The sequence below is a fragment of the Sturnus vulgaris genome, chromosome W (genome assembly GCF_052056855.1).
Source record: "Sturnus vulgaris isolate bStuVul1 chromosome W, bStuVul1.hap1, whole genome shotgun sequence".
NCBI lineage: Eukaryota > Metazoa > Chordata > Aves > Passeriformes > Sturnidae > Sturnus > Sturnus vulgaris.
The window spans coordinates 64,349,703-64,373,741 of record NC_142282.1 but is presented as its reverse complement, the minus strand read 5'-3'; the positions used below and the strand labels follow the sequence as shown (position 1 = coordinate 64,373,741).

The 24,039-nt window shown below is 39.1% G+C and overlaps 1 protein-coding gene across 4 annotated transcripts in view; it reads left to right on the top strand.

The window, feature by feature from the left end:
- Positions 1 to 15,411, top strand: part of LOC148220304 (zinc finger RNA-binding protein-like) — a 59,139-nt gene extending 43,728 nt beyond the window's left edge. For 2 of the 4 annotated variants that reach the window (XM_088155487.1, XM_088155486.1), the window contains exons 16-20: positions 4,031 to 4,128; positions 4,931 to 5,026; positions 9,900 to 10,011; positions 10,122 to 10,219; positions 11,653 to 15,411. In XM_088155487.1, coding sequence (XP_088011613.1) covers positions 4,031 to 4,128; positions 4,931 to 5,026; positions 9,900 to 10,011; positions 10,122 to 10,219; positions 11,653 to 11,832 — 584 coding nt within the window. In that variant the 3' untranslated portion in view covers positions 11,833 to 15,411. The other 2 variants (XM_088155488.1, XR_015798860.1) reach the window with 2 other exon arrangements.
- The last annotated feature ends 8,628 nt before the right edge of the window (positions 15,412 to 24,039 follow it).

Here is a 24,039-nt window from a genome sequence, read left to right as displayed (position 1 = left end):
ATATATATATATATGTGCACACGTGTCTTTTTTTTTCTATCCTTAGCTAACAGCCCCAGTCCTAAGCTTTCTAGCAAAGTGTCTTGATTCCTGTCAGGGGTTGCTACCAAGACATCGGAAGGATTTTTGACCAAGGTTTTCTAAAGCTCAGTGTCACACCTGCCATACTTTACAAAGGAGGGGTTTGGACACATAGACCTAGGACCTACTGTTACTTTGGGTTTTTTTCTTTTTGTCTTTGTCTCTATCCTAGAATTAAGCAGTGTTCACACTAGTTTTCAAATAGTTGACTGGGTAAAATGTATTTTGTATAATAAAACTTAGTAAAATTGATATGCCTGTTAACATTTAATGACCAAGTAGTGTGGACAGAGCATGTCTAACTAAAGATTAACCCCTTATATTTAGGGTAGTAATAAATTAAGTGATATAGGGTAAGAATTGCTGTTTGTGTTTTGTAAATCAACTTTTTTTTTCTTAGCTCAACAGGGTGGTAGGTTAGGCATCTGAATTTAGTTGAAGACTATTTAAGGGGTTAATCCTGAAATGTAAAACATGCAAAAATTCCCAGATTAAGTATTACAAGAATTTCCTTGATACATTTTTTTCCAGTCAATGTATTCTCAGTGCAATTAGGTGTCTTACAACTTCTTAGTCTTTTTAAGTTTCAAGGATATTCATATGATACCTAGTAGTAGCACATTTTAGATTGACATTTCCAGCACTATGATTCTCTTCTGTGCACTTAAAGTGTAATTCTTTTCAGTAAAATTATTTTCCAAATTGAAGTTTTTTGGAGCTAGAAGTAATTGGAGTTTCAAATTATGTAGCGAGTTATTGTGATAAAAGTTTGTACAATATAATCTATTTGCATAGTAGCTTTAAAAGACTGTAAAAAACGGACTGATTGGGCTACTGGACGGAAGAGACACATTTTTAATTTCCCAGCCTTATTTTGTCTCTTATTTTCCTGCTGTGCATTTTCTCTAAATGTACTCCTTGTCTTTTTATATGCAAGTTTTACTTGTTTCATCCATTATCTTACCTGGTACCCTTCTTGTATAGGTGTCAGTTTGATTTTTGTTTTGTTTTAAATGAAATGCCACTTTAAATGTCTTCATTTGCTGTGTAAATACCTTGTTGGTTCAGTTATTCTTCTTTCCACTTTAACATATAGTCCATAAGTTTAAACATCTGTTTGAGAAGATACCTATGTTCTTAGCTTTGTTCTTATTTTGAAATCTTTCCTCTTTTAGCCCCATGCAGAGCAATGGGACTATCCTATAAAAAATGCCCAAATCTGAATGGAGTACTTCAGATTTAAGTTTTGCAAAGTTATAGAACCATGTTCATTCATGGATTTTTATTTCTCTCTAAAGTATCCTACTATTTATTTTGCATTTGTGTATAAATAGGTGGTTTCTGGGCTGTCTCTTTGCAATATCCCTACTTGCTGGCATGTTTCATGAGACTACATATATAAACTTCTATTCTCGGTGTTACCTAAATTTATATCTTGCTGTAGTAAATTATATTCCATTCAGCCAGCTCCTGTGAAATGAGTGCCATTGAGTGAAGGCTTTTTCTTTCATCTTGTCTGGAGTATCACCAGTTATGCTACCAGTATACTTTGTCACTAGTCACAGTAGCCATTTTCATAATTAGTAAAACAAAATACTTTAAAAAGTGATCATTACATTATTACCCTACAATTTTAAAAGTAACTTGAAGGTACCATTTCATATTGTTCAGTGGTTCCAGTTTCATTGATTTAAACCATTTCCAAAAGAGCCTTGTGGTCTTTTCCATTTTGGTAACAAAGCGATCTGCTTTGTAATTAATCCTTTTCTGAACATTTAAATATAAAAGTTCTACCATATTTTAGAATAATAAAATCATAAAATCATTTAGGTTGGAAAAGCCCTTCAAGATCATCAACTCCAACTGTTAAACTAACGCTGCCAAGTCCACTGCATCTACAGTGCCACATCTACACTTCTTTTAAATCCCTTCAGGGATGGTGAGTCAGCCACTTCCCTGGGTAGCCTCTTCCAATGCTTGGCAACCCTTTCTATGAAGAAATATTTCCTAATATCCAATCTAAACCTTCCCTGACACAACTTGAGGCCATTTCCTCCTGTCCTATTGTTTGTTACTTGGGAAAAGAGACCAACAACCACCTTGCTACAACCTCCTTTCAGGTAGTTGTAGAGAGTGATAAGGTCCCTCCTGAGCCTCCTTTTCTCCAGGATAAACACCTCCAGCTCCCTCAGCCACTCCTCATAAGACTTGTGCTCTAGACCTTTCACTATCTCTGTTGTCCTTCTCTGGACACACACCAGCACCTCAGTGTCTGTCTTGAGGGGCCCAAAAGTGAACACAGGATTTGAGGTGTGGCCTCACCAGCACCCAGTAGAGAGGGATAGTCACTTCCCTAGTCCTGTTGGCCACACTATTTATTGCTGATACAATCCAGGATGTCATTGGCCTTCTTGCCACCTGGGCACATGCTGGCTCATGTTCAGCCACTGTCAACCATTGCCCCCAGGTCCTTTTCCGCCAAGCAACTTTCCAGCCAATTCTCCCCCCAGCCTGTAGTGCTGCGTGGAGTTGTTGTGACCCAAGTGCAGGACCTGGCACTTGGCCTTGTTGAACCTCATGCTGTTGGCCTTGGCCCATCAATCCAGCCTGTCCAGATTGCTCTGCAGAGCCTTCCTACCCTCGAGCAGATCAACATTCCCACCCAACTTGGTGTCATCTGCAAACTTACTGAGGGTGCACTCAATCCCCTCATCCATATCATTGATAAAGATATTAAACAGGACTGGCCCCAGTACTGAGCTTTGGGGAACCCCACTAGTGACTGACCACCAGCTGGATGTAACTCCATTCCCCACCACTCTCTGGGCCTGGCTGTCCAGACAGGTTTTTACTCAAGAAAGAGTGCACCTGTCTGAGCCATAGGCAACCAGTTTCTCCAGGAGAATGCTGTGGGAAATGGTGTCCAAGGCTTTACTAGGTCTAGGTAGACAAGATCCTCAGCCTTTCCTTCATCCACTAAGTGGGTCACCCTGTCATAGAGGGAGATAAGGTAATTTAAGCAGGACCTGCCTTTCTTAAACCCATGCTGGCTTGGCCTGATCCCCTGGTTATCCTGTATGTGCCACATGATGACACAAGATGATTTGCTCCATGACATTCTCTGGTACCAAGGTCAGGCTGACAGGCCTGTAGTTCCCCAGATTTTCCTTCTGGCCCTTCTTTCAGATAGTCTGCTTTGGTTTTTTTTCTTTTTTGGCTTTTCTTTTTCTTGCTGACTCATAAGTAAAGCAGTCCCTATTCAGATCCTTCCTTGCATTCTGAATGATATTGGAGTACATATATCATGGACTGAGGAATTTATATGAGTAAGAGAGGATATTTAAAAGTAATGGAACTCTTAAAAATGAAGAGCATTTCATATTCCTTTAGTCAGTTTTTTAAAATGCAAAATAATTTCCATTTCAAGTTTGAGGTATGATAAAAATAACATTACAAAATATCTAGTGCTTTTAAGTGGTTTTATTTTTAATATACTTAGCTTTTCTTAAAAAGAGTAGTCCCAAATAGCATGTGACCATTAAAATTTTCATGAAACTAAGTGTGAATATTTATACTTTGTTAAAGTGGATTTTTAGTGTTCCTTCTGTCTTGTGATCTCTGTGCTGATGCACTGTGTCCAACCATTCTTCCTTTGCTATTTAATTTTAGGGGATATATGTTTTTCCAGTGTTAGCTTAAAGAAAGAAAGAAGCACTATGTATTGCATAATCTGCAATGGATTTGAAAATACCCTGATATTTAAAGTTTAATATGATTCTGCAATCTTCATACTGGGTTAATGTCCTAATACTAATTGAATTACTTTTATTGAACAATTACATTTGTTGTTCAAAGGTTCAAACTTTAAATGGCATGTGTGACATTGAAGCTACTTTAAATGGTCAAACACCCATTCCTCACTCCATTTTGCCAATTCAATCCATTTTAGATGTAACCTCGGGTATGGTGAAAGACCCACCGGACGTCTTGGACAGGCAAAAATGCCTTGACGCTCTGGCTGCTCTACGCCACGCTAAGTGGTTCCAGGTTCGGAACATAATTTTATTTTCTTCTTGTAGCCTTATGAGAAATTAGTTCAGTTGCAATATAAATGTTTAACTGTGTGAAAACATTCAGTGTTGTTCATGCTAATAATGCTTAATATTTTTCTGATCTCTGAATTTAAGTGTAGAAGGTTGAGGAGGGAGGAACTGCTTTATGCAGTTATTGCTCATTTGATCTTTTTTTTTCTTTTTCTGGTCATCAAGAAGGCGATGTTGAAAGCTTGACTCACTCAGGGTGATCATATGTTGTATATTTGTTATGTATTCCATAAGGCTGCAGAGTAACTTTGCTTTAAATAATGGAATATGTATTTAAAGCTTTGTATTTAGATTTAAGACTTTTTTTCCTATTTCTTTAAGTGTAGGGAATGAAAGGCAAGAAGCAACTGTTTGGTTTAGTGACTTTGCATTCTGGCAAAGGCACAATAAAGAAACCAAACAGATTCCCTTCACCTTTCAGTCTCTATACCTATTTCTTAGACTTTTATTTTTATTTCTAATATAGAAAAATACTGTGTCCATTGTTGCAGGTGAACATAGGTCAAAGTGTATAGGGGATCAAGAAATGTTATTCTTGTATAACCTCTGCATTTTGACTTCTATCACCTTAAATTACTAACCCTGTATAAAATACTGCTGTAAATGGCAGCTCTTAGAATAAAGTTGTAGAATTATTTGTTTCAGTCTCGTATCTGAGCTTCCATTGAACAACAGTATTTTAGTCTTTCAACAAGTCCTATTTGCTGTATATGCTGGGATTAATTTGATTTTGTATTGCTCTCAAGGCTAGAGCTAATGGTCTGCAGTCCTGTGTGGTTATCATACGTATTCTTCGTGACCTCTGTCAGCGGGTTCCAACTTGGTCTGATTTTCCAAGCTGGGTGAGTAATGTTCTTTTGAATGAGTCTTTTAAATGCACATTGGGGTTATTTTTTAATCCACTGCAAATAAAGCATGGGAATGTGTTACTACAGTTTTAGAATTTAGGTTTTTTGATGAGTAATGTAGGATTTTGCTTGGGTGGGTGGTTGGTTGGTTGGTTTTTTGGTTTTCCCCAACAAATGATCCAGATTACCTCTAAAAATTTAATTTTCTGTGGTTTTGCCATGTGGAGCTGAAAATTTTTTTTCAAAAGGAATTTTCTTGTTGCTTGGAATTCTTTGAGGGTAGCATTCTTATTCTATATTTTAGCATTTTTTCCTTTACTCTGTATCAAAGAAACGATGTTTCTTACACCCTACTCTGAATTGCTTGGACTTTACTGAAACTGGTAGAAAATAATGTCAGCTGTGCCCAGATAGCTCTGTGATGACAGAAAGGCTACTTGAAAGAATAAATCACAGCAATTCCTGCAATTATTAATATGTTGTTTCTGCAAGAAGAAATACCATAGTACTAGCCTGTGGATGTGTCACCATTGGCATTTTAATCAGTGTCACTTAGACACAGCTCTCTAGGTTGTAACTGGTTACCTATCTCAATTCTTGCAGCTGAGTGGTTTTGGAGCATTCTTTTACATTGATTATCTTAAATTATGCTCTCCAGGAGTGCAACTTGTGTTCCAAATATTGATAAATGTTCAATCTGTGGACTGCACAAAGTTAGTCTGAACCAAAATCTCTGAAGCATATATATGTGGAGGTAAATTCAACTTTGACTGTTTTGTTTCATAGACCAAATCCTGTTGCACTGTGGTGCTTCCTAATGTAGACTTTTCAGTTTTGGCAGGAAGAGTGCTAACATTGTCAAGACAGTTATAATAGTTGGCATTATTTCAATGAGAAATGTTTTACAATTGTAATAAGCTTGCTGACCCGAAAAAATGTGGAGCAATTATTTCTGTTTTTTAAAATATTTGAAGTAAAAAAAAAAAATCCAATTTCTGTGCTATGCTTCATGAAAGATATACTGTACAAATGCAGTTTAACAGAAGCTCAGAAGTATGTAAGTACCCTCAATATTGCTTACTAAGTAGACAAAGAATAAACCCAGGCATACTTTTAGAAAAGCATCCTTTAAAATATTGCAACACACAGCAGGCACATAGATGAAGAACAAGGAATGTTGTTTCTTATTTCTCATAATATCTGTTCTAAGGTGCAGCCAGAAAGGAAGCGATGTGTCACAGAATCATGGAATGGGTAAAGTTGGAAGGGACCACAGTGGGTCATCTGGTTCAGCCTCCCTGCTCAAGCAGGGTCATCTCAGAGCATATGGCACAGGACTGCATCCAGATGGATCTGGAATATCTCCAGTGAGGGAGACTACACAACCTCTCTGGGTAACATGTTCCAGTGCATGGTCACTCATAGAATAAAGAACTTCTTCCTTATATTCAGGTGGAACTTCCTGTGCATCAGTTTCTGCACATTGCTTCTTGTTCTATTAGTTGACATCACCGAGAGGAGCCTGGCTCTATCCTCTGACACACACCCTTTAGGTACTTAGAGACATTGATGAAGTCCCCTCTCAGTTGCCTCTTCTCAAGGCTGAACAGGCCCAGTTCCCTCAGCTTTTCCTCCTAAGAGAGATACTCCAGACCCTTGATCATCTTTGTAGCCCTCTGCTGGACCTGTTCCAGGAGCTCCATGTCTCTCTTATACTGAGGAACCCAGAACTGGACACAGCACTCCAGCACACCAGGGCTGAGTAGAGGGGCAGGATCACCTCCCTCGACCTTCTGGCAACACTTCCCAATGCGCCCCAGGATCCCATTTGCCTTCTTGGCCACAAGGGCACTGCTGGCTCATGGACAGCTTGTTGTCCACCAGGACCCTCAGGTCATTCTCTGCAGAGCTGCTTTCCAGCAGGTCACCCCCAGCCTGTACTGGTGCCTGGGGTTCTTCCTCCACAGGTGCAGGACCCTGCACTTGCCTTTGTTGAATTTCAGGTGGTTCCTCTCTGTTCATCTCTCCAACCTGTCAAGGTCATTCTGAAGGGCAGCACAGCACTGGAGTATCGGCCACTCCTCCCAGCTTTGTGTCATCAGCAAACTTGCTGAGGAGGCATCTGCCCCTTTGTCCAAATCATCGATGAACAAGTTAAACAATACTGAACACAGTATAGAACCTTGAGGAACACCACTAGGGACAGGCCTCCAACTAGACCCTGTGCCACTGATCACAACCCTCTGGGATCTGCCATTCAGCCAGTTCTCAATCCACCTCACTGTCCACTCATCCTGTCCACACTTCCTGAGTTTGCCTATGAGGATTTAATGAGAGATTTCAGGTCTAGGTGTGTCTCAGTTCTCTCTAAAAGTGTTTTCTGTCTTGCTTTTTTCTCCAAAAAATGGGAAATAAACTCTCCAACCAATTTACTAGATTAGAAAGCCAACATTACTTTATTATCAGTGCTGGATACATGGGGGATTCTTCTCAAAGCATGCATAAGCAGCAACCTAACAGACCAGGTTATATTCCTGAAACTAATACATATTCATCACATTTCCTGAATACATGCATATATAGCTAATTATTTCCATAGACTTGTTTGGATATGGTTCTAAATCTTCTGATGAATCTTTTCTCTTTCAGACTATCTCAAATATGTCGTCAGGTCATAATGTACTTCTCATCGTTCTTTGCTCTGACACACAATCCTTGTTCTCAAAACTAAGATATCAGCTAATACATATTAATCACTGATAGAAGTAAACACAGAAGCATTAGCTGGCACAAGACTTATTAGTCACAGACATAGGGAATTAACACAAGGCCACATTAATCTCTGGTATTAGCATAAGCGCTGTATGGTACAAAACTAAATATTAACTGTGGACACACACATTCACAGAGCTAGGGAATTACAGTTTGGAAATTCTTTTCAGGCCTGGATTTCTCCTAACTCTCAGGTCCATTCCCAGGCTGACAAGCTGACTACAGCTTCAGTTAGGGAGGAAGTCTCCCAGGGTGATAACATGGTGAAAAACAGAATGGAATTCATAATAAAGATTAACACCTGGTGTCTTTCCCGTGGGATACATCCTGAGGTGCTGTCCCAAGGATGTTTTTCCCAATTGTCCAATGAGCTACTGTCCTGTCCTGGCTGCACATAACACACTTTAAATATGGGCTGTCTGTACAATAAAGTTGGCCTTTTTTCCCCAAAGAGCTCCGTGTGTGTTGTTGTCCTTTCTCTCTCTTTGCAGCGCAGTAACCACAATTAACCACAAATATAGGGATAATATACTATTGTGCTAAAGTTAAAAGAATTTTCCAACATCTGCCCCCACTGCTGCATTGACTTCTAATTAAAGAAATTTTACTTGTTCAGTAAAACTTTGTACCCAATGCATTGCCAGTACCATGAATTAGATGGACTATTAACAGAAGATAACCCCCTCCAGTGATAAGGATCACTGCCCCACCTGGTTTCAACAGATGGTGATAGAATACATACTTTTGGTCACATTCTGCTTTGCAAGTCAAGACAAAAACTAAATTAGAAGAATTGTGTCAAGTTCCTACAAGTTAAAAGGAACCAATATTCAAGGTTGATTTATTTTTATTTATTTTCCAAACTTTAAATCTGGCCGTTTGTGCACATAAACACTGGGGCATCATAATTCACATTTTCCTATGATTAAGTTGAAGACTTTCATGTATTGTATGAGGATCCAAAAGAACTAGACTTGAATAAATGCAATAATGTGATCTGCTTTTTTTCTTTCCTGCTGTATTTTGCTTCATACTTGAAAACAACTAAATTGTTGCTAAAACTCAAAAGCTTGACCCTGAGTGATATGGTTTAAGTACTAAAATACCATGCTCAAGAATTGAAATTTGTCCGTTAAATTGAGCTAAAATAGAAAGGAATACAAACCCTTAGAGAGTGATTGTAATCAGCACTGCCTGTAGTTACCTGCATGCATTAGAATGGACATTTATTCTTTGAAAATAGAAATTGAAGGCAACATTAGAGCAACTGTAAACTTGGGAGCGGAACCAAAAAAAAACCCTCCCAAAAATCCCACCAAAAAACAAGGGATACATATTGTTTGAAAATAAAACTTGCCAAGGAGGTGATATTGAAACATCCATTTAATGCTTACTTTTGCAATTTTTTTTTTTCTGGAAAAAATAGGGTCTAATAAAGGCAAACAATGGAAATATTCACAGGAAAAAAATGTGTAAATTTTAGAAAACCTGTTTATCATCAAGTTTTTTTTACACTTGTTTAACATCTTAATGTTAGCCTATACCCAGGAAACAAAAATTGCAGTGAACTTCAATTTTGCAAAACTGAAGAAGTAGTAACCACTTAAATGTTAAAAGGTCATTAAATTTTGGATACTTTAAGTTTCTGTATTCTTGTAGAAAAAAAAAATAATTTATCTGTAGCATCCTGTCAATTTCATTACATGAATCAAATTCATCATTTCATACTGTGTGCTGTTTATTCACTTGGCTGACAGAGTCCAGTGACCCACCATGTTTCATGCTCTCAATAAATGACTGGACAAGTTCTCCAAGTAGACTACTATTGTATAAATTTCTAAGAAAAACTTTGGACAACTTCTTATGAGAAGCAGCATATCAGTACTCAATAGTCAATGTTAATCTTACAGTAACTTTCTTTTTATTAATTGTTAACAAACATCTGATTTTTTTTCATTTTAACTGAAAGTGTTCTGTGATGTGTAATATCCTTCAGAATTTCAGTATCAAAAGTTCTGTACTGAACAACAGTAGTAGCTTTTTTTTGTTTAAATCAGTCTTCTAAATTGTCTGGATTTTCTTATTGTTCTTCTAGGCTATGGAGTTGCTTGTAGAAAAAGCAATTAGCAGTGCTACTGGACCACAGAGTCCTGGGGATGCACTAAGAAGAGTTTTTGAATGTATATCTTCAGGAATCATCCTTAAAGGCAAGTTGCAGTTGATCACTGTCTGTATACTTATGTTTAAGTAATGTAAAATCTGTAATCTTGATTGAAATAAGGTAGAGATGTGCTACTAATTAGCCTAACTGGTTTAGGTGGTCCTGGCCTTCTGGACCCTTGTGAGAAAGATCCTTTTGATACACTTGCTGTAATGACAGATCAGCAACGAGAGGATATTACTTCAAGTGCACAGGTAAGGAAAAGTATGTGTTAAGTAACAATTTGATGGATAGTTTTTTGGGTGGGTGGTTGGTTGATTTGGGGTTTTTTTTGTGTTTTTATTAATGGAGCTATATGATTAGAATGTAGTCCTGTCTTTCAAATGATCAGTCTTAAGCTAGGCAAAAAAATGTCACAACAGAGAATGAATAATAGTGTTCATTTTTGTACTAAAATTGACATTTTCCTGAAAAGTTTGAAGTACTCCCATCTACATATATATAATCTCCATAAAGATGCTTACTCTACAGTAGTATGTTATTATATTTAAAATTGCATTGGCATTTAATATTTTATAAATTGTCCCAATTTAGGGCAAATTTTGGGAGGAAACCTCCAGAAGGGTCTCCTCTAGAAAGCAAATTTCAGCAGCCCCTCCTCCAACTGGTTTGGGAGGAAAAAATCTCCTCGGAGAGAAGTGGAAAAGCTATTTAACAAGCAAAGTACTCATAAGCATGAAAAAATGAATAATATTAAACAATGGAACTTTTCGCTGTTCTGAAGAGATGGCAAATTCAGAAAGAGTCCTTCTGTGAGTGTGGCTCAGTCTCAGTCTTTCCGGGGCTCGGGCCCAGCGTGCCAGGCCCAGCGTGTAGCTTGGGGGACCTCTGGGCAATTCTCCTCATGTCCTGGACCGAAGAGAAGTTGAATAGTCTCAAAAGAAGGTGGCACAGTCCAGGGAAAACCTTTCTTGCTTTAGCTAATGACAAAAACCAGCAAAAAAAAGCAAAGAAAAACTTGTCTCTCTCTCTGCAAAAGCCAAGAACTCCGAGAGCACTGAGCTCATATGCTGTCTCTTGCTGTCTGAGCTAGGCAGCACAGTCCATGAGAGAGAGGAATTCTGGGGGAGTAAAGTGAAGCTTTTGCAGACTGCATGCTGCTTCTCCCCCCCCCCCCCCTTCGCCCTCCCTGTCTCTCTGGGCCTAGCTTAAAACTACAGGACCCATTTCTGAGCAAAAAGACAGACGATGGGGATACCAGCATCATGAAGTCACCCAAGAAAATCTGTGTAAGCTTAAATTTTAATATTTGTTGTATCTACTTACAGTATTGGCTATTCATGCTTGCAGCTTAAGAGTTTACTGCCTCTACCTCTTCATTCGATCCTTTTGCTGAAGATTACTAATGCATATTGGGACACATGACAAGCCTTGGCTGCTTCAATGCAAGTCCAGCAGCTAAAACACATCTATATTATTTTTAAGTTAATATGTTGTATTTTGTATTGAAGCATCAGCAAATGGGACATACACATTTTATTGTGTTGACTTTGTTGGGGGAAGGAAGAGAGGATAATAAGAGCTAAGGATAATATCATATACCACTAATGTTCTTAATTGTTTGATAAAGTATTTTAAATTGACATTTGTTTCTAACAGAAATATCTTCTTTCTATCCTTTTTCTAGTTTGCGCTGAGACTCCTTGCATTCCGTCAAATACACAAAGTTTTAGGAATGGATCCATTACCACAGATGAATCAACGTTTCAACATCCATAATAATCGTAAAAGAAGAAGGGACAGTGATGGAGTTGATGGATTTGAAGCAGAGGGAAAAAAAGACAAAAAAGATTATGATAACTTTTAAAAACGTTTGTCATTAGTGCTAAGATTGAAGGTGATAAAAAGTCCATTTGTTGCCTTGCTTTTAAATGGACATAATAATGTATATTTAAAATATCCAAAAACAACTCAGTAATTAGATTTGGAAGAGAAAAATATAGCTCTTCTGTGAGATTCTGAATATTTTAATGATATACTGTATCAGACAGATTATGGATGGAAAGACTGCAAATAGAAACTGTCATTGGAAAAAATAGTGGTTTTTCCTCATTACATTTTCTTTAAATGTGTTGCTAACTTTAGTCTCCGTCTCTCTCTCGTGCATTGTTTTGTCTTGACTGTATTTAATGCAGCGTTTGTGCTTCTGTTCCTATATCTATTTTGATAATTTTTTTTATTTAGAAGGTTTTTTTTGTTTGCCTTTGACACTAGTTGTACGAGCTACATTGTGTTAGCATAAACTGTTGCCCTCTCAATTAATATTTTACAGAACTTCATTTTGTAAAGTGAAACTGCAGGATTATGTTTTTGCTTTTGTTTTCCTAAATGTGAAGGGGTTGCAACACGTAATTATCCTGCCATTTGAGTACTCAGAATTAAATGTTTTTGCCAATCTTGTGGCATTTGTCTCTTTAGTGTGATATAAAGTGTGATATAGTGTGATATTAAGACAGTTTTTTGGTAATCCAATCAACTTTGCTGTTAGTTGTGTATTAGCAGAATAAAAGCTAATATATACAGTATGGTCTTGCAACAGTTTTAAAGCAGCTGCATAATTGATCAAAGTTTTGCATGACGTTTTGGGTTTTTTTAGTATAAGGGCTTTTAAAACTATCATTTTAGGTTAAATGCGTAGGTCTTTCTATGATTGACTTTGTGACATAGCAAGGTCAAAATACAGCTTTCTGAATTTCCTTTTTCAACATACAAGCAGAAGCAGGTATTTCTCATTTAGACAAAGTTAGTAATTCTTTTCAGTCCACTTTGTTGATATTAATGCCTCTCTGCCCTTAAAATAAGCATTTGTCATATCAGTGCCTGTAAAGGTATTCCTTATAGCTATTTCTATATAAACTCTCAGTGATTTTTTTTCCATTATTCAAATTTTAAAAAGTGAAGTATAACTGAAAAAGTAAACATTATTAAAGGAAAAAAGTAACACTGAATATTGTTTGATGTATGCTTATGTCTCTTTCAAAAAGCTAAGTATAGCAGTGGTGTAGTAATGTTACACCATACTGTTGATGTATGCTATGGTACACAGGTGTGATTTGTCACAGCACTACTGTGGAATACGCAACTAAAAGCTAAAATGTATTAAATTACTAAAATTCATTATACACTTGAAATGGAAGTTTCCCTCATTCTGTTCTGTGTGTATTATGCTTTGTTGCAAACCCATAAAACTTGCAGATAAACTAACATTCTGGTAACTATCGATGGTTGTAGGAGTGTATCACACATTACAAAGACCATTTGTTATTTCTGGTACAATTAAAAAAATTTTTGTTCCATTTTGAGGTCGAATTTATCTTTTACCTTTTTAATAAATACCTCTTGGAGTAGGGGTGTTTTTGTTTGCAATGCTTACTACTAACAGCACGGACCTGTTAAATAGAAATATACAGTATTTTAGAAAAATAGAATCTTAAGGAAATATATTACTAGTATTCTTCAAGCATTAGAGTGCAGTTTTAAAAGAAGTAGTTATTAGTGGTTAGCAAATAAAAGGAAGGTTTTCTCATTGTAGGAAAGATTTCTTACCAATTTCAGCATCAGAAATACATTAATTAATGCATGCTTTAAAATTACTTTATAAAAGGATTATGCTAGTTTCTTTTGTCTAGCCTTGATATGTGGCTCCAAGCATGTGCTTGGTCTTAGTTGGTAGGTATTGGTTGTTTGCGTTTTTTTGGTTGGTTGATTGGTTGGTGTTTTTAAAGGGATATCTTGCTGCCATGGTGTCTAATAAGTCATTACTGTTTATTTTGAAAGCTACAGGTGATATTCATGTGGCTAGTTCGACTCCATACCAAAGTTTATTTCTCCATAAAACAAACATGCTTATTCGAGCATGTGATTGACTCTAAAATTTAGGATTAAAAAGGTCAGACGTATTCTGGATTTCCTGTGTTTTTGTTCTACTGGCTTTTAACTCTTAACCAGTTTCTGGGTCTTTTGAACTATTGTATACTTAAACTGATTCCACATTAAATATGAAGCTGTGACTATGATTTTTGCGCTGTGTGGTGAAGAGTGAATTTGCAGTTTATTTCTGTTTTACCTGCCCATTTTAATGGGCTATTTTAACTATGTAACTTCTGACTCTTTTTAAGCTAATAATGGAAAAATAAGGTTTTAAAAAGTACAGCGTGAGCTTTGTTTTTAAATATTACATTGTGTGCTTAGAAGATAAAACTAAGACCAAGTAATCAATTTGCAAACAAATAACCATTTTAATATCCTATGTTTTGATAATGCTAGTGGTCCGCTAATAAAGTGTTTGCCTTTCTTATTCAGCAATGCTGTGTGTTAAATCTCAAAGTGCCAGATGCTATAGTCATAATACACAAAAAAGAAATGTACACAGCAAGACTTTTCCTCTCAGTGCTCACTTTAGAGGAACAATTTAGTAAAAAGAGAGCTGTTCTGTTTTGAAGTATTTTCAAGCTTTGACTTGTCTGCCTAGTTTTTAAGTATGTCCTGTCTTTGAGTATTGTGGTTTCACATGGGTTCCTGTAGAGGCATTGGTAGAAATGCAAGTCCGTTGGATACATTCCATCAACATCTTGCCCTATTATAGAATTCTATATGAATTGTTAACCTTATTGAGCTATCGAATGTGATGGATTCATTTGCTGCTTCTATTTTTAGACCTATTTCACTACTCAGAAGTGATTTAAAATTTACTTAAAATTGTACCTAGCAACTTTCTGAGAGTTGAAATCAACTTAAATATTTCTACAACAATTTTCATGTATATTTAACATTCTTGTTGCTTGGTGAATATCTGATGATGATGGGTCTGTGAAGAATTCAAGCAATGCCGAATTAATTTCTTTATTAAACAAGACTTGTTTGCACTACCCAAACAGATTTTATCAGCATACCATTAGTAATAGAGAGGGGGGAAAAAAGAAATTGAGAGGCATCATTTACAATCTGTTGTTTTTTTCCTACTTGCATCATAGGTTTACAAAGTACAGTGATAGATTCAACTAGAACATGTTTTCCTTCTGGGTGTTTTTTTTTTTCCTCTGAAAGCTGTAAGCCAAAGAGCTTTCCTAGGCAAAAAAAAGCTAGAAAATTATATTTCTTCTGAGACATACTTTTATAAATCTTCTCAATAGTTCTCATTTCCTGTACTGTGATATTTCTCAGCCTTTTAAAAATGAAACAGACACCTAGTCTTTTGAGGAAAAAAATTTAAAGAGTGTCATCAACAGTGTTATCACAATGGTTTTGATTTACGTCCAAATAAAAATCAGGTTTAATTATGTTAATATCTGTTGATTTGTGTTCTCAAATTTTGTTCCATTTTCTCATTTAGATTTATGAAAATGTGCAAATCATAGACTCATTAAAGTTGAAAATTCCTCTTTGATCATTGAGTCCACATGTGTTTATATTCCTAGTACTTAGAAACTTTGAAGTTATTGAACTGCTTTCTGTTGGTTGTAGGAAATTGAAAGATAGAAACTTCCACAGATACTGAGGGGTTTGATTTGCAGCCTTGGAAGAAGCTTGGATTGATGTAAAAAATAAAAGTACACAGAAATTAAGCAGAGAAATTATAAATTTATGTTTCTATAGTTGTAAGTAAGAACATGCCTTAAGTAAGTAAGAAACTATGTTGGATAAGATGGTGAAGGGTTTTATAGTGTAGTAATGTAATTGTATAGAATAAGCTAAGAGTTTAGATATTATAATAGAAGTATATGTGTGTACGTGTAGTAGTAGCCCATTGGATAAAAGTATATGCAGCATGGCAGAATTAAGCAAAGGTAATAGGTTAGAAAAACAAATAAACTTTGTGGCAACTTTCCATTGGATTAGAATGTTATATATTGCCTTGTAACAAAGAAACTTGTGACTACTTTGAGCTATGGCTGACTTCTTGCTCCTCTAAAATCTCACCGCCTTTGAGGCTGATGTTTATCTGAGCAATAAATAATTTTTAGCCCGACAGTGGTCCCATCCCTTCATTAAGGCGTAGATAATAGGTTTAGAGTTTACATTTTAAGAACTGCTGCCCTAACAATATGTGGCATGTGTAAAGTTCCTAACAGGGTAACATTCATTGGTTTTCATGGATACCTGGTTGGCAGTTATTGATGGGGATTTTTAACCTGTACGGTGCACACTTTCCCACTTAATCTAGCCTTAGCATATCTGCATTAGCAAAGTTCCTAATTAAGGGTTGTAGTCCTTAATACATATGTTTTCCTAAACTATTTTGCAAGGCCAGGGCCATCAATATTTATTCTGAGGCCAATGATTTGTTCATTGCAGGATAGTTTAAGTCCTATCAGCTTTTAGAGGTTCAGCCTAGCTTAAATATTTATACATATATTCTACATTAATCCTATTTGAGGTTAATATCCTAAATTCCAAAAATCCCATAGAATAGTATAAAGAAACATCTATCAACTTTTAGTTTCCTATATTTAAAATTCCAAGATTTCAGAATTGAATAGTTGACCACTAGAAAATAAAACACTTTCTACAGTAAAAAGTTGCTTTATCATTAAAAGGGAGACATAAAGCCTTTTGTTTCTACATGAAAATTGCAAACCTTGCTCCTTGTGTATTTTTTTTTTCTTTTCTGCATGCAGCATTGTGTTTCTCTTAATTCTATGTATATGATTAGGAAGAGTTCTGTTCAGAATATGTAAGACACCCTTATTACAGACTTAACTTCTGGCATACATTTAGGTTTGTCATTAATTTGCTGATTATATGTCGCAGTAGAGTTGGACAAGACACCTTTTCTTCATGCAGCAATAGCCAATCTTTATAGAACAGAGAGCCTTCATCAAAGTCAAGATAAACGTGACAAGCCACTCTTCCATACAGAACTCCCATCAAGGCCAGGATGGCTGCAGCAGGCTGCTGCTTCTACACCTAACAGCTATCGGTGCCACATTCCCCGAGGACAAGACTGGGGTTGGTATTTCTGTTTAACAAAGGCAATATGTACAGACTTATCACTACCTGAACAACATCCATTCTGTTGGACTACTAGAAAAATAATTTAAATGCAATGTAACTTATTAGGGAAATGCTGGAAATAAGACACATCTTTTCCTGTCACACTAGAGGTATTTGAAATAACTCCACTTACACTAGGTATTTACTCTGGATTTATGGGAAGCAACTGAGAGAAAGAATTGGGTCCAGTAACTGGAAACACAATCCAATTCTTATTCAAGTTTCCAGAATTCATCTTTTAAAAACAAGCTTACATGACACCTAGTATTTTCTATCATATTTCTGTTTGTACAGGATTGTGATAATTGATAAAAGATTCGTGTTAATCACAAAAGCATTGGGGTTTGTATAAACCAGAATACTAAGCTCTGAAGTGAAGCATGGACACTAAATAAAGGAAATTCTATGATAAAATCATTCTGTTTAAAATCACCTTGTTATGTTATATTATGTTATATTATGTTATGTTTTCCAAATAAGTTGTATTGGCTACCAGCTTGCAAAATCAGACTTCCCAATAACCCTTCCTGCCTTTGTCTGATCAATGCTGCCTATTTCAAGGAACAAATCTTCCAGAACTTCTCTGGTGGTTATCTACAAGGACCAGATGGCTATCTGTGATGGATTATGGCCCGAAGGCTTTGTGAATTTGTGTAAGGATGTTTATTCAACCACCACTGCTTACCTGGCAAAATTATGACAACAAAAAAAACCCCAAAAATTATTGATTACAATGAGAAACCATAGTATAAGAAGAGGATACAAACCAAGGTTCGGTGGAGCGTGGAGTGGGCGGTGACCCCTCGCGTTCCCCAGCGCGCTGCTTGCTCTTCCTACATCAAATAAAGCAATCTAAATTTTTCTGAATATCGAGACTTTTGTCTCTCATTTATAACAATTTGGTGCCAAAACCCAGGACGTCCTTGGAGCCCTGAGAGGCACTGCGATTTCGGGGAGGCACCCCACTACTGTGGCCTGGGTTCGTCAGTGATTCTCAGGACCCATTGACGTCCCGCACCATATAGACTGAGCAAGGAAAATCTCCCTGGAAGACCGCAGCAAAATCACATGTAATTCTCGTGCATGAAGACCCAGACAGGAGCATCGGACTGTGAGTATCTGTCTGGTTTGGTGGGGATGACTGTGTGCTTGCCTGAATGAGATGTGGTTTCTGCCGCGAAGCGAGAGTGGAGTCCTTCTATCCGCGTTTCCGGCATCCCGCGAGGGACCTGGCCGGTGACCGGACGAAGCAAGAGAACACAAAAGGAGAGACTGCTTTTCTTGTCCTAGGCCAGGTAGAGGCTAGGTCCTTCTCATCCTAGTCCAGGTAGAGGCTAGGTCCTTCCCATCCTAGTCCAGGCAGAGGCAGGACCCGGGGGGAGGAAAAGAAAAGCAGATGGCAACACACCAGTCACGGAGGGAGAAGGGAAAAGCTGCTTTTCCCATCCCAGCCCAGGTAGAGGCGGGTTCCAGTCCATCCTGACCCAAGGAGAGGCAGGGGTTCGGGCGGAACACATCGGGGAGTACAAACACCTCAAGACAGTCCCTTGAGGTAAAAATGGGACAAAGAGAGAGTGTGATTCTGAGTCCCAGAGACCCACGAAGAGGTTCAAGTTCATTTGGTCCACAAGGAGACCGGGAAACTAAAGACAAGACAAGTAGGTTGCCAGAAATACCACCAGGCAGCCCTTTGGGAGTAATATTAAGATGTTGGGACACAGGGGTGGTATACAGAGGAAAAAGTAAAGAAAAATTGATTCAATATTGCATGGTAGAATAGACCAAAGAAATGATCCGTAAAGATAACCTATACTGGCCCATGTTCGGATCATTTGAGGGTTGGATTTGTCAGGCATTAAACACATATGTGGCTTATAAAAAAACATTTAACAAAAAGGAATGTGATTATGCTGCCCTGTGGGCAAAACAGTCCAAGCCATCCTTGATATATACTTTAAAAGAAAAAGAAGATAAGGATAAAAAAAAAAGGTTACCTGGGAACCCCTCGATAATCTCCCACCTCCGTATAATACAGAAAATACAGGAGACCCCCCCCCACGCACCCACTTCTCCTCCTGGTACTCCCATAGCTCTAAGAACTCGCTCCAGTCAAAGGAATACCAGGAGAGATAGTATCACCAGAGAGGAGGGAAACCACGAAAACCCCCACCAAAACACAGAAATGAAGCAGGAAATAATTCACCAAGGCGAACCTGCTTTTACCGTAACAAAAAAGGTCATATAAAAAAAATTGCAAAGAACGGATACAGGATGAAAAAATGTTCCAAGAAGACGAATAGGGGTGTCAGGGTCTGTATATATTGGGGACCATACCATCTAAAGAGCCCTTAATATAATTAAGGATTGGTCCCCAGGGAGAGGAGGTGGAATTTTTAGTAGATACAGAAATCGAAAAATCCACAATTAAACACCTACCAAAAGGGTGTAAACCTAGTAGAGAAACAGCACTCGTGGTTGGAGCAAAAGGTGAAACATTTCAGGTCCCTATTATTAAAAATGTGCAAATTGAGACCCAAACCAAAATTGAATTAAAAGATCTGTTGTTACTGCCAGAGGCAGAAAATAATTTATTGGGGAGAGATTTAATAATAGCAATGGATTTGAAAATTGAAGTATCCCAAGGGCAGCTTAAAATTTTTGCTTTAACCCAAAAAAACGAAAAGGAAATATGTCCTGAGGTGTAGTATACCCCTGAAGAAATAGGGAAGTTAAAAATGAAACCTATCAAAGTGAAAATCACTGATCCCGATTTGCCTATCTGAGTTCATCAATATCCAATATCACTGGAAGGGAGAGTGGGCCTTAAGCCTCTCATAGAAAACCTTTAGCAACAAGGGGCTTTGGAACCATGTATGTCCCCACATAATACTCCTATTCTGCCTGTCAAAAAGACAGACGGGAATTACAGATCAGTACGGGATTTGAGGGCTATAAATCAGTGAACTGTTACCAAATTTCCTGTAGTAGCAAACCCTTACACTCTATTAAATGAGTTGTCCCCTGACTACACTTGGTATAGTGTAATAGATCTAAAAGATGTCTTCTGGGCATGCCTGAGGCTTTTTCTCGGCCCTCAAATGGGGTTCTTCACCCTTCCTCCAGTCTAGCTCAGCTGTTAGGGTGAAGCCTCCTGGGCCCTTGCCTCATGGACGTAAATAAGATAACAAAAGAGGCTCTTTTCCCTGATGAAGTTACAGGGTTTATTTCTCGTGGGTAGCGAGGAAAAGAGGGAGAAAGAGGTCAGGGGGCACAGATTTTTTCTAGGGTCTGAAAAGGGGGGCAGGGAGAAATTGGATCCCAGCCAGCCCTGTATGGCCAGGAGGGGAGAGGGACCAAGCTACAGGGCATAGCAGGGGTCACAGAATGTACCATTTACAATGCATCTCGGAAATGCAACATCTCCCCATTTTTTGTTTAACAAAGTTGAAAGAAGGATATTAGTTTCATTTAAATTATGATTTTGCCCACCACTTGCAGTTGGTGGGAGGGTTAGATTGTTCTAAGTTTTTCATTTCTATGTGGTTGACTACTGAGGTAGAGGGAATGAGACCATTAATAGCCTTGAAAACTAAGTGACGTAGGATCCCGAACGCCATTATTGCAAGGAAAAGAATAACAAAAATTAACATAATTGTTTTGACTATAGATGTCCACCACCCTGTGAGTCCCCAGCCTTTGAACAGTCCATTGAACCAATCTTCAGATTAGGGTAGCATGGATGTTAGGAGCTTTCCAGGTCAGGTCCATAAAGCAAAGTCCTTCAAATTCCTGGCACTCATGTCCATGCAGCAGTAGGAGAAAATCTATAGCAGCACAATTTTGGAGTGTGTGCGCCAGGGTCATCCAGATGTTCTGATGTGGTTGAAGGATGATTCATGCAGCTGCTAAACTGTTCAGTGTTAACAGGAAGACAACTTGAATGGGGTTCATCACAGGACCTAGACAAGAGAAGCTTTTCTCTAAAAGGAAAGACAAACATTATAAAACCTGTTAAAAGTCTCTATCTGCTGGAATGTCATACTCTATGAGGATTTCTTTTCCTTTTTTCCGGCGGCGTCTTCTTTTTGAAGCCACAGCCACCTGCTGCTTGTTCCCCTCAGTTGGAGCAGGATGTTTGGGGACATACGGTTTCACCCACTTTTGGGGAATCCACCGAGGGCCTGAGGGAGTGGATACGCACGCATAGCCACGTTCCCAGGTAACGAGCTCATAGGGACCTTTGGTTTCCCAGGTTTCTGGGTCCCTAATCAAAACTGGAGGATCTTGGGATAACTTGAACTGTTTCCCACTGTTAAAGTGATGTACCACAGGTGGACTCATGTTCTCAAATGAACAATTCAGGAAATTGATAGTAAAAATGGCTTTGCAGAGCTTCTGCTGTGGAGACATCCATGCAGTTGAACTGCTCTGTTTAGCCAAATCCTGCTTGAGCATCTGATTGGCTCGCTCAACTACACCTTGGCCTGTGGGGGAGTGGGAGGTGCCAGTTTTATGTTCCACTCCCCACTGCTGGATGAATTCCAGGAACTCCTTGGACTTATACGCTGGGCCCTTATCAGTTTTGATTTCCCTAGGGATCCCCAACACTGAAAAGGCTTGCACTAGGTGTTGTTTGGCATGCACAGCCCTTTCTCCTGCGTGGGCAGAGGCATAGACTGCGCCTGAATATGTGTCAATGCTAACATGCACATCTTTGAGGCGACCGAAACTAGGAATGTGTGTGATGTCTGTCAGCCATACCTCACAACTGCCAAGACCTCGGGGGTTAACCCCCATGCCCATTGAGGGCATGGTGTTCAGCTGACAGTTGGGACAGGTGGCCACAATGGCTCGAGCCTGATTCCGTGTTAGCTGGAACTGATGCATTAGACCTGGTGCATTTTGGTGATACTGCTGGTGGCTCAGCTTTGCCTGTTGGAAGATGTCAGGAAGGCGTGCTTGTTCTGCTGGGGTTGCTTGTTCTGCTGGGGTTGCAAGGGAGTCTGCCTGACAGTTCCCTTCTGCAATTTCACCTGGCAAATCTGTGTGTGACCTCACATGCATCACATAGAACAGGTGTTCTCTGTGAGAAATCAAATAAATTAGTTTTGAGAGCAACCTGAAAAGCTGCTCATTCTCGATGTCTCTGAGCACTGCCTGCTCCGCCCTGGACACTACCCCAGCTACATAGGCTAAGTCTGTTACCAAGTTGATTGGCTCTGAGAACTTCTCAAAGGCTCTCACGACTGCTGCCAGTTCAGCTACCTGGGGTGATCCTTCCACAAACTCAACATCAGCTTCCCAATGCTGAGTCTGAGGATTTCTCCAAGTCATCACAGACTTGTGGGATGCCCCGGATACATCCATGAACACTGTGAGAGCTTTGAGTGGTCTCCAACTCCTCTTCTCACGAGGAATGAGGTGGAATTCCTCATTAAACAGCTTGTGAGACGGGGCATGGACTGATATTTGTCCTCTATAGCTGTCCAGGGATAATTGGAGACTGGCATTGCTCTGGAGCAAGTGCTCAAACATCTCTTTAGTCAATCTTTCAGGAGAGTTCCTTCCCTCCTCAGACAGTTTAACAGGGAGGTGAATACATGTGAAGTCACAACCAGCTAGTTCATACAGTCTCATCCTTGCTTTCTGAATCAGCTGAGCTATCATTTCTTGTAGCTTAGTGATAGTTTTGGATCTTTGGTGGGAGAGGAAGACCCACTCTATGATTAAGAGTGACTCTCTCTGCTCCTTGATCCATTGGAATATCAACCCGTGTAAGTGTGGCAGTTTTCCTAGGACAATGAATTTGAAAGGCAGCTCGGGCTGGTAACAGTGAGCTTGCCTCTCTCCTAAAGTCTTTTGTACCTTTCCGATTGCCGTCTTTGCCTCTGGGCTCAGTTCCCTGGGAGAAAGCAGCTCTCTCTCCCCCTTCAATAAATTGAAGAGAGGTTCTAGGTCCTCATTAGTGAGGCCTAGCCAGGGCCTGACCCAATTCAATGACCCACACAGGGAATGAAGATCTGCTAAGGTTTTTGGATTACAATTAATTTCCAATTTCTGTGGAACAATGGTCCGTGCAGTAATTTCCAAGCCCAGGTACTTCCAAGGTGGCATCCTTTGGACTTTGTCCTCCTGCAATTCAAATCCAGCAGAGGTTAAAACTTTAACTACTAGGTCAAGTGTGTATTGGAGTAGAGAGTTATTGGGGCCACACACAAGCACATCATCCATGTAATGCAGGATGATGGCCTCCCCTCTCTGGGCACGCACCTGGGAGAGCAATGAGGCCACCTGCCACTGGCAAATGGAGGGACTACATTTTAATCCCTGGGGCAAAACCTTCCAGTTGTAGCGCCTCATTGGGGCTTCTCGGTCAATGGTAGGAACCGAGAAGGCGAACCGTGGGGCATCCTCTGGGTTTAGGGGAATGTGGAAGAAACAGTCCTTGATGTCTAGAACAGCCAATTGCCAATCTCTGGGAAGCATTGTTGGAGAAGGCATTCCAGGTTGGAGAGACCCCATGTCCTCAATTACTTTGTTTATTCCCCGGAGGTCATGGAGCAGGCTCCACTTGTCCTTCCCTGGCTTCTTTATCACAAAAACCGGAAAATTCCACGCACTTGTGGTCTCCTCTATGTGGCCTTTAGCCACTTGCTCCTCCACAAGCTCCTCAAGTGCCTTGAGCTTCTCCTTACTCATCGGCCACTGTGCTACCCACTTTGGGGTGTCATCTAGCCATTTCAATTTTTGGGTAGGGCGCTCTACTGTGGCCGCCTCTAAAAATCCCGAGGAGTCTTAGGAATAATCAATTTTACCCCCCACTGGGACATGGTGTCTCTCCCCCATAGAGGGCATTTATAGTCTGTAACAAATGGACGGATGCTAGCCAATTTTCCATCCGGCCCTCAATTTGCACGATGCTTTTTGATATTTTTGCCAATTTTACTCCTCCTACACCTTGGATTCTGCCTGCCACAGGCTGAAGTTCCCAATGTGACGGCCACATCCCTTCACATCAGCA